At 42.2% G+C, this 12533-nt stretch overlaps 1 protein-coding gene across 3 annotated transcripts in view; it reads right to left on the reverse strand.

Annotated features, from left to right (window-relative positions):
- The window catches only part of prkcz (protein kinase C, zeta), a 78478-nt gene that overhangs the window by 46278 nt on the left and 19667 nt on the right, over positions 1-12533 (reverse strand). The window contains exon 4 of one of the 3 annotated variants that reach the window (XM_058389125.1): positions 9075-9125. The exons of 1 other annotated variant lie outside the window; for it this stretch is intronic. In XM_058389125.1, the coding sequence (XP_058245108.1) occupies positions 9075-9125 (51 nt within the window). Of the gene's footprint in view, positions 1-7757; positions 7831-9074; positions 9126-12533 lie in introns of those variants that run through there. One more of the 3 variants, XM_058389129.1, reaches the window with a different exon arrangement.

The following is a 12533-nucleotide window of genomic DNA, read 5'->3' on the forward strand; positions in this document are numbered from 1 at the left end:
TCTCACACAGCCATTACACACGTCCTGCTCTCACACAGCCATTACACACATCCTGCTCTCACACAGCCATTACACATGTCCTGCTCTCACACAGCCATTACACACGTCCTGCTCTCACACAGCCATTACACACGTCCTGCTCTCACACATGTCCTGCTCTCACACAGCCATTACACATGTCCTGCTCTCACACAGCCATTACACACGTCCTGCTCTCACACAGCCATTACACACGTCCTGCTCTCACACAACCGTTACACACGTCCTGCTTTCACACATCGATTAGACACGTCCTGCTCTCAGACAGCCGTTACACACGTCCTGCTCTCACACAGCAGTTAAACACGTCCTGCTCTCACACAGCCGTTACACACATCCTGCTCTCACACAGCCGTTACACACATCCTGCTTTCACACATCAATTAGACATGTCCTGCTCTCACACAGCCGTTACACATGTCCTGCTCTCACACAGCCATTACACACGTCCTGCTCTCACACAGCAGTTAAACACGTCCTGCTCTCACACAGCAGTTAAACACGTCCTGCTCTCACACAACCTTTACACACGTCCTGCTCTCACACAACCTTTACACACGTCCTGCTCTCACACACATTACACACGTCCTGCTCTCACACAGCCGTTACACACATCCTGCTCTCACACAGCCGTTACACACGTCCTGCTCTCACACACGTTACACACGTCCTGCTCTCACACACGTTACACACGTCCTGCTCTCACACAGCCGTTACACACATCCTGCTCTCACACAGCAGTTATACACATCCTGCTTTCACACAGCCGTTACACACGTCCTGCTCTCACACAGCCGTTACACACGTCCTGCTCTCACACACGTTACACACGTCCTGCTCTCACACAGCCGTTACACACATCCTGCTCTCACACACGTCCTGCTCTCACACAGCCGTTACACACGTCCTGCTCTCACACACGTTACACACGTCCTGCTCTCACACACGTTACACACATCCTGCTCTCACACAGCAGTTATACACATCCTGCTTTCACACAGCCGTTACACACGTCCTGCTCTCACACAGCCGTTACACATGTCCTGCTCTCACACAGCCGTTACACACGTCCTGCTCTCACACACATTACACACGTCCTGCTCTCACACAGCCGTTACACACATCCTGCTCTCACACAGCCGTTACACACATCCTGCTCTCACACAACCGTTACACACATCTTGCTTTCACACATCAATTAGACACATCCTGCTCTCACACACGTTACACACGTCCTGCTCTCACACAGCCGTTACACACATCCTGTTCTCACACATGTTCTGCTCTCACACACCCATTACACACGTCCTGCTCTCACACACATCTTGCTCTCACAAAGCCGTTACACATGTCCTGCTTTCACACAGCCATTACACTCATCCTGCTCTCACACAGCAGTTAAACACGTCCTGCTCTCACACAGCAGTTAAACACGTCCTGCTCTCACACAGCAGTTAAACACGTCCTGTTCTCACACAACCTTTACACACGTCCTGCTCTCACACAACCTTTACACACGTCCTGCTCTCACACAGCCGTTACACACGTCCTGCTCTCACACAGCCGTTACACATGTCCTGCTCTCACACACGTTACACACGTCCTGCTTTCACACACGTTACACACATCCTGCTCTCACACACGTTACACACAACCTGCTCTCACACACGTTACACACATCCTGCTCTCACACAGCCGTTACACACATCCTGCTCTCACACAGCCGTTACACACATCCTGCTCTCACACAGCCGTTATACACATCCTGCTCTCACACAGCCGTTACACACATCCTGCTCTCACACAGCCGTTACACACATCCTGCTCTCACACAGCCGTTACACACATCCTGCTTTCACACATCAATTAGACACATCCTGCTCTCACACACGTTACACACGTCCTGCTCTCACACAGCCGTTACACACATCCTGCTCTCACACACATCCTGCTCTCACACAGCCGTTACACACATCCTGCTCTCACACATGTTCTGCTCTCACACACCCATTACACACGTCCTGCTCTCACACACGTCCTGCTCTCACAAAGCCGTTACACATGTCCTGCTCTCACACACATTACACACGTCTTGCTCTCACACACATTATACATGTCCTGCTCTCACACAGCCGTTACACACGTCCTGCTCTCACACACGTTACACACGTCCTGCTCTCACAGCGGTTACATACGTCCTGCTCTCACACACGTTACACACATCCTGCTCTCACACAGCCGTTACACACATCCTGCTCTCACACACGTCCTGCTCTCACACAGCCGTTACACTCATCCTGCTCTCACACATGTTCTGCTCTCACATACCCATTACACACATCCTGCTCTCACACACATCCTGCTCTCACAAAGCCGTTACACATGTCCTGCTTTCACACAGCCATTACACACATCCTGCTCTCACACACGTCCTGCTCTCACACAGCAGTTAAACACATCCTGCTCTCACACAACCTTTACACACGCCCTGCTCTCACACAACCTTTACACACATCCTGCTCTCACACAACCTTTACACACGTCCTGCTCTCACACAGCTTTTATACACATCTTGCTCTCACACAGCCGTTACACATGTCCTGCTCTCACACAGCCGTTACACATGTCCTGCTCTCACACACATCCTGCTCTCACACAGCAGTTACACACATCTTGCTCTCACACAGCCGTTACACATGTCCTGCTCTCACACAGCCGTAACACATGTCCTGCTCTCACACAACCTTTACACACGTCCTGCTCTCAGACAGCTTTTATACACGTCCTGCTCTCACACAGCAGTTACACGCGTCCTGCTCTCACAGCCATTACACACGTCCTGCTCTCACACAGCCATAACACACGTCCTGCTCTCACACAGCCATAACACATGTCCTGCTCTCACACAGCCATTACACACGTCCTGTTCTCACACACGTTATTCACGTTCTGCTTTCACACAGCCATTACACACGTCCTGTTCTCAAACAGCCGTTACACACATCCTGCTCTCACATACGTCCTGCTCTCACACAGCCATTACACATGTCCTGTTCTCAAACAGCCGTTACACACATCCTGCTTTCACACACGTCCTGCTCTCACACAGCCATTACACACGTCCTGCTCTCACACAGCCATTACACACGTCTTGCTCTCACACAGCCATTACACACGTCCTGCTCTCACACAGCCATTACACATGTCCTGCTCTCACACAGCAGTTACACACGTACTGCTCTCACACATCCTGCTCTCACACACATCCTGCTCTCACACACATCCTGCTCTCATACAGCCATTACACACATCCTATTCTCACACAGCAGTTACACACGTCCTGCTCTCACACACGTCCTACTCTCAAACAGCCGTTACACACGTACTGCTCTCACACATCCTGCTCTTACATACATCCTGCTCTCACACAGCCATTACACACATCCTGTTCTCACACAGCTGTTACACATGTCCTGCTCTCACACACGTCCTGCTCTCACACACATCCTTCTCTGACGCAGCCGTTACACACATCCTGCTCTCACAAAGCCATTACACGTCCTGCTTTTACACAGCCATTACACACATCCTGCTCTTACACACGTCCTGCTCTCACACAGCAGTTAAACACGTCCTGCTCTTACACAACCTTTACACACGTCCTGCTCTCACACAGCTTTTATACACGTCCTGCTCTCACAGAGCAGTTACACGCATCCTGCTCTCACAGCCATTACACACATCCTGCTCTCACACAGCAGTTAAACACATCCTGCTCTCACACAATCTTTACACACGTCCTGCTCTCACACAGCTTTTATACACGTCCTGCTCTCACACAGCAGTTACACACGTCCTGCTCTCACACAGCCGTTACACACGTCCTGCTCTCACACACGTCCTGCTCTCACACAGCCGTTACACACGTCCTGCTCTCACACAGCCGTTACACACGTCCTGCTCTCACACACGTCCTGCTCTCACACAGCCATTACACACGTCCTGCTCTCACATACGTCCTGTTCTCACACAGCCATTACACACGTCCTGCTCTCACACACGTCCTGCTCTCACACAGCCATTACACACGTCCTGCTCTCACACACGTCCTGCTCTCACACAGCCATTACACACATCCTGCTCTCACATACGTCCTGTTCTCACACAGCCATTACACACGTCCTGCTCTCACACACATCCTGCTCTTTTTAACCCTGTGAGAGAAATCCCAACATAAATCTGCAGTAACTCATCACACGTTATTTCATCTACAGTACCATGGGGTGGTGGTAGCTCAAGTGATTAAGGATCGGGTTTCAAGCCCCAGCACTGCCAAGGTGCCACCGTTGGGCCCTTGAGCAAGGCCCCTGACCCACCCTGCTCCAAGGGCACTGCATCATGGCTGACCCTGCACTCTGACCCCGAACCCCAAGGCTGGGATTTCACTGTGCAGTAATGTTTATGTGAGCGAAAAAGACAACTTAATCAGTTCAGGGTTACATTCATTTCTGGGTTCTGGTCCATAATTCTACACATCCTTTTCAGGATACTAACTTTTTATAGGAGAGGGAAGCAGAAAGAAAGAATTATTAGCCAAACAGAGCAAAAGTAGATAGAGAGGAGGAAAGAGGAAGTGACATCACTAGAGAGAGTCACAGCATAGAATAATGAGATAAAGAGAGACAGAGAGAGTGGGAGAGGAAAAACATGGAGGAGGAGGAGGAGGAGGAGGAGAGCAAAATAGTGAACATTCCCTTAATGAGTAGGAGAGATTGTCTAGTGTGGGAGAGAGAGAGAGAGAGAGAGAGAGAGACAGAGAGAGACAGAGAGAGTGATGGGGGGGATGAGAGAGAGAGAGACGGTGAGAGAGAGAGGGAGAGAGAGAAAGAAGGAAAGGTTTTAAAACCCATCTTTCTGAAGCAATAAACTAGAAAAAAACATCTATGACACATGACTCTAAATAATAATAATAATAATAATAATAATAATAATAATAATAATAACCATGTTTAAAGCTACAAATTTGCATGAGGTTTATTTCACACACTTCGTGTTTCTCTGTTGTTTAGATTTGCAAACTTTCAGAAAAAAAAATTCACAAAAGAAAGAAAGGTGTTTATTTATTTTACTTTTCAATCTTCCTGGACTTCAGAACTTTCACACTGAGTTCATGACCAGTTTATCATCTCAAATCAGCTCTGTATATTATTATTATTATCATTATTATTATTATTATTATTATTATTATTATTAAGTTTGTGTGTAAATGTATCTGAACATCTGCCCAGCTACAGCTGCAGTTAAAAGCATAATGCTAACATGCTAATGTACCTGCAGTACTGAACACGTCATTATTTGTGTGTTGTGTAAGAACTCTGAGTGCTGAGGTGTTCCTGCACTGCTTCTGTTCCTCTGCTGCTTTATGATCAAGGGTGAAGGTGTTAAAGTCTAAAACCATGCCTTGATGATTGCAGGAAACTAAAATAGAGTCTAAATTTTACAGCTCATTTCTAACTTCTACAGCTGCACTGTCACTTCAGAGTGTACACCCTACTCCCTACAGCATACGTACTACAGCCTACACCTTATACCCTACACCCTACAGACTACACCTTATACCCTACACCCTATAGCCTACACCTTATACCTTATACCCTACACCTTATACCCTACACCCTATAGCCTACACCTTATACCCTACACCCTACAGACTACACCTTATACCCTACACCCTATAGCCTACACCTTATACCTTATACCCTACACCTTATACCCTACACCCTATAGCCTACACCTTATACCCTACACCCTACAGCCTACACCTTATACCTTATACCCTACACCCTACACCTTATACCCTACACCCTATAGCCTACACCTTATACCCTACACCCTACAGCCTACACCTTATACCTTATACCCTACACCCTACAGCTTATACCCTACACCCTACACCCTACACCTTATACCCTACACCCTACAGCATACACCTTATACCCTACAGCATACACCTTATACCCTACACCCTACACCTTATACCCTACACCCTACAGCCTACACCTTATACCCTACACCCTACACCTTATACCCTACACCCTACACCCTACACCTTATACCCTACACCCTACAGCCTACACCTTATACCCTACACCCTACACCATACACCTTATACCCTACACCCTACAGCCTACACCCATGCCTAAGCAGCTGATGAGGAAATGGTAGGTAGTTGCTGCCCCCCCTCTCTCTTTCTCTCTGTCCTCCTCTCTCTCTCTCTCTCTCTCTCTCTCTCACTCTCTTTCCCTCCCTCTCTCTCTCTTTCTCTCTCTCTCTGTTCCTCTCTCTCTCTCTCTCTCTCTCTCTCCCTCCTTCTGTGTAATAAAGATTAGAAACTATTTAATAAAACTTTATAATAAAAGATCCTGAGTGAAGCCACTACAGAGTGGAGAAAAAGATCGTTTTATGAGAAGTTTATTAATTATATTTCACACTTTATTAGAGTATTTATATATTTTATTTTGATAACATAGAGTGTAACCTAAACTAGCAAAATGAAAATCTTTATATAATATATATATATAAAATACATATATATATATATATATATATATATATATATATATATGTATTTTATATATATATATTATATAAAGATTTTCATTTTGCTAGTTTAGGTTACACTCTATGTTAAGCACCTTTATGTGCATTATTACTACTACTATTAGGAAAAGTATCATTATTATTATGTTTATTATTTAAGACAGTATAACTCCGACATCTCCAGGACGCTCCGGTTCAGAAGTCAGTATTTGGTTCTAGTGCACACAGACGTACAATTATCCATTGTTGAGTTTAAATCAAATCCGGGGATGGTGTGAATGAGACGCCTTGTGTTTCCACATCTGCAGACACACACACACACACACACACACACTAGCATGTGTGCTAGCTCTCGGTAAGCTAGGTGCTATGTTTGGGTGCAGCACTGCTAATTTCGTCAGACATGAATAATACATGAGCATCTATTTACACCTTGAAACCAGAGAGAGAGAGAGAGTGAGAGAGAGAGAGGAGACAAGAGATAATAATGACTTCCATCACACACACACAGACACACACACTTCCATCCTCAAGCATCACGAGACAATATTTCTACAGCTCAGAAAACATCAGACATCAGGTGAGAGGGAGAGAGAGAGAGAGAGAGAGAGAGTCACATACCATCACACTTCTTAGGGTGCATCAGAGATTTGGGACACAACCGAGGATTCTTTTGTGCACAAAATAGCAAGAGATGGAGATCCTTTCTTCTATCTGTCTTTTTATTTGCCTCTCCCTTTCAGTAAAGACACCCCCAACACACACACACACACACACACACGCTAAAAGGTTTTAAGGAAAACATGCCTGACCAGCAGGATTTGTGGCCAAAACACCACTGCATAGACACAGAGAGAGAGAGAGAGAGAGAGAGAGAGAGAACATGACAGTATCTCATTTGCTTTACCACCACACACACACACACACACACACACAGAGTACAGGATGCTAGCTAGGGCATCTTCTCCTCCAGCTAGCTCAATGTCAGCTGCATCCAAACACAAAGACGTTCTGTCAGCTGGACAGTTAGAAGAAGGGATGAATAGATGGATGGATTGATGAATGGAAGAAAGGATGGATGGATGGATGGATGGGTGGGTGTTGTATTTCTTGCTCACCGATTCAGCTTTCCTCCTTTTCTGCTCCCTTCAGCGTTTTTCTGTCTCTGTGTAAGCACCGGCCCACGAGCTGCACATCCCTCCCTCCTTCCCTTCCTCCCTCCTTCCCTTCCTCCCTCACTCCCTCTCTTTTCTTGCTCCTTATTTGTATTTTCCTGTCCCTCCCTCTCTGCTCTGTCGCTCTCTCTGTCTGATCAGCATCAGGGATGAAGCAGAAGGGAGTGCCGTCTAAACTAAACACACACCATTTCTCTCTCCTCTCCTCCTCTTCCTCTCTCTCTCTAACCCTCGCTTAGGGTGTAGTCCCCTGGGTGCTGGGGGCAACAGCTGAAGGGTTTCAAGGAAAACCTGGCATGGAAACAAAGGATCAGACTAGAGGCTGTGTGTGTGTGTGCATGTGGGTGTGTGTGATGATATGATACAAATACGAAAATAAAAAATGATGTTGATAATCATCATTATTACTGTTGGTAATCATCTGTATCACACTGTGTGTGTGTGTGTGTGGGTGTGTGGGTGTGTGTGTGATGTATGTTGTGTGTTGTGAGTTTGTGTTTCGTGTGTGTTGTGTTTTTGTGTTGTATGTTTGTATTGTGTGTGTTGCAGCTGAGAGAGACTGGAGCCCATAGAGACTAGAGCTGAGAGAGACTGAGCCCATAGAGACTCGAGCTGAGAGAGACTAGAGCTCATAGAGACTGGAGCTGATAGAGACTGGAGCTGATGGAGACTGGAGCTGATAGAGACTGGAGCCCACAGAGACTGGAACCTATAGAGACTGGAGCTGATTGACACTGGAGCTGAGAGAGACTGGAGCTGAGAGAGACTGGAGCTAATAGAGACTTTGACTGAGTTTGTTTGTGATGCAGGAGAGGCAGAGCACGCAGGAGAGGCGGAGCATGCAGAGAGACGTGGAGCATGTAGAGAGAGGCGGAGCACACAGAGAGAGAGACAGAGAAATAATCGGAGGTTTGTCTGTGATGCAGGAGAGGCGGAGCACGCAGAAGAGGCGGGGCATGCAGGAGAGGGGGAGTACACAGGAGAGGTGGAGCACGCAGGAGAGGCGAGCACACAGAGAGAGAGGCGGAGAAATTATCAGAGGTTTGTCTGTGATTAGCTTCAGACTTTGGAGCGTGAGAAAATAATTGTTTGTCTCAGTATTAATTCAGCATCTCTGAGAAAACACAGCTCTCAGAATTTTATTGTAAATTTACAGAATAACAGGTTACAGAGTGTATCTGTGATTTATAGGAGAGAGTACACACACACACACAAACATACATGCACACACACACACACACACACAAAGAACACACTCACTGTCCTCTCCAGGACAAGGCATGCCCGGCTTCTCTGGAATACTGGGAAACACTGAGTGAGAGAGACAGAGAGATAGAGAGGGAGAGAGGGAGAGATGTAAATCTACAGTAGTGTATATGTGATGCTATAACAGATTAAAGAAGATGGTTATACACTTGTTATGAAGTATTAAATAGCTTTCAATTAACGGCTTAAAGGTGTATAGATGTATATAGATGTGTATAGATGTTGTGTATAGATGTTGTGTATAGATGTGTATAGATATTGTGTATAGATGTTGTGTATAGATGTTGTGTATAGATATTGTGTTTAGATGTTTTGTTTAGGTGTTGTGTATAGATGTGTATAGATGTGTTTAAATGTGTTTAGATATTGCGTATAGATGTGTATAGATATTGTGTATAGATGTTGTGTATAGATGTGTATAGATGTTGTGTATAGATGTGTATAGATGTGTTTAGATGTTGTGTATAGATATTGTGTTTAGATGTTTTGTTTAGGTGTTGTGTATAGATGTGTATAGATGTGTATAGATATTGTGTATAGATGTGTATAGATGTGTTTAGATGTTGTGTATAGATATTGTGTTTAGATGTTTTGTTTAGGTGTTGTGTATAGATGTGTATAGATGTGTATAGATATTGTGTATAGATATTGTGTATAGATGTGTATAGATATTGTGTATAGATGTGTATAGATGTGTTTAGATGTTGTGTATAGATATTGTGTATAGATGTGTATAGATATTGTGTATAGATGTGTATAGATGTTGTGTATAGATGTTGTGTATAGATGTGTATAGATATTGTGTATAGATGTTGTGTATAGATGTGTATAGATGTGTATAGATGTTGTGTTTAGATATTGTGCATAGATGTTTTGTTTAGGTGTTGTGTATAGATGTGTTTAGATGTGTATAGATGTGTATAGATATTGTGTTTAGATGTTTTGTTTAGGTGTTGTGTATAGATGTGTATAGATGTGTATAGATGTTGTGTATATATGTGTATAGATGTTGTGTATTGATATTGTGTTTAGATGTTTTGTTTAGGTGTTGTGTACAGATGTGTATAGATGTTGTGTATAGATGATGTGTATAGATGTGTATAGATGTGTATAGATATTGTGTATAGATGATGTGTATAGATGTTGTGTATAGATGTGTATAAATGTTGTGTATAGATGTGTATAGATGTTGTGTATAGATGATGTGTATAGAGGTGTATAGATGTTATGTACAGATGTGCATAGATGTGAATAGATGTTGTGTATAGATGTTGTGTATAGATGTTGTGTATAGATGTGCATAGATGTTGTGTATAGATGTTGTGTATAGATGTTGTGTATAGATATTGTGATTAGATGTTGTGTATAGATGTTGTGTACAGATGTGAATAGATGTGTATAGATGTTGTGTACAGATGTGTATAGATGATGTGTATAGATGTGTATAGATGTGTATAGATGATGTGTATAGATGATGTGTATAGATGTGTACAGATGTTGTGTATAGATTTGTATAGATGTGTATAGATGTTGTGTTTAGATGTTGTGTATATATGTGTATAGATGTTGTGTATAGATGTTGTGTATAGATGTGTATAGATGTGTATAAATGTTGTGTATAGATGTGTATAGATGTGTATAGATGTGTATAGATGATGTGTATAGATGTGTATAGATGTGTATAGATGTTGTGTATAGATGATGTGTATAGATGTGTATAGATGTGTATAGATGTGTATAGATGTTGTGTATAGATGTTGTGTATAGATGTGTACAGATGTGTATAGATGTTGTGTATAGATGTTGTGTATAGATGTGTACAGATGTGTATAGATGTTGTGTATAGATGTTGTGATTAGATCTTGTGTATAGATGTTGTGTACAGATGTGTGTAGATGTGTTTAGATGTTTTGTTTAGATGTTGTGTACAGATGTGTATAGATGTTTTGTTTAGATGTTGTGTACAGATGTGTATAGATGATGTGTATAGATGTGTATAGATGATGTGTATAGATGATGTGTATAGATGTGTATAGATGTTGTGTATAGATGTGTATAGATGTTGTGTATAGATGTTGTGTATAGATGTTGTGTATAGATGTGTATAGATGTGTACAGATGTTGTGTATAGATGTGTATAGATGTGTATAGATGTTGTGTTTAGATGTTGTGTATATATGTGTATAGATGTTGTGTATAGATGTTGTGTATAGATGTGTATAAATGTTGTGTATAGATTTGTATAGATGTTGTGTATAGATGTTGTGTATAGATGTGTATAGATGTTGTGTATAAATGTTGTGTATAGATGTTGTGTTTAGATATTGTGTTTAGATGTTTTGTTTAGGTGTTGTGTATAGATGTGTTTAGATGTGTATAGATGTGTATAGATGTGTTTAGATATTGTGTATAGATATTGTGTATAGATGTTGTGTATAGATGTGTTTAGATGTGTATAGATGTGTATAGATGTGTTTAGATATTGTGTATAGATGTGTTTAGATGTTGTGTATAGATGTTGTGTATAGATGTGTATAGATGTGTTTAGATATTGTGTATAGATGTGTATAGATGTGTTTAGATATTGTGTATAGATGTTGTGTATAGATATTGTGTTTAGATGTTTTGTTTAGGTGTTGTGTATAGATGTGTACAGATGTGTATAGATTTGTATAGATGTTGTGTTTAGATGTTGTGTATATATGTGTATAGATGTTGTGTATAGATGTGTATAGATGTGTATAAATGTTGTGTATAGATGTGTATAGATGTGTATAGATGTTGTGTTTAGATGTTGTGTATAGATGTGTATAGATGTGTATAGATGTTGTGTATAGATGTGTATAGATGTTGCGAATTGATATTGTGTTTAGATGTTTTGTTTAGGTGTTGTGTACAGATGTGTATAGATGTTGTGTATAGATGATGTGTATAGATGTGTATAGATGTGTATAGATATTGTGTATAGATGATGTGTATAGATGTTGTGTATAGATGTTATGTACAGATGTGCATAGATGTGAATAGATGTTGTGTATAGATGTTGTGTATAGATGTTGTGTACAGATGTGCATAGATGTTGTGTATAGATGTTGTGTATAGATGTTGTGTATAGATATTGTGATTAGATGTTGTGTATAGATGTTGTGTACAGATGTGTGTAGATGTGTTTAGATGTTTTGTTTAGATGTTGTGTACAGATGTGAATAGATGTGTATAGATGTTGTATATAGTTGATGTGTATAGATGTTGTGTACAGATGTGTATAGATGATGTGTATAGATGATGTGTATAGATGTGTATAGATGTGTATAGATGATGTGTATAGATGATGTGTATAGATGTGTATAAATGTGTATAGATGATGTGTATAGATGATGTGTATAGATGTGTACAGATGTTGTGTATAGATTTGTATAGATGTGTATAGATGTTGTGTTTAGATGTTGTGTA

Source organism: Hemibagrus wyckioides, linkage group LG05 (assembly GCF_019097595.1).
Source record: "Hemibagrus wyckioides isolate EC202008001 linkage group LG05, SWU_Hwy_1.0, whole genome shotgun sequence".
Lineage (NCBI taxonomy): Eukaryota > Metazoa > Chordata > Actinopteri > Siluriformes > Bagridae > Hemibagrus > Hemibagrus wyckioides.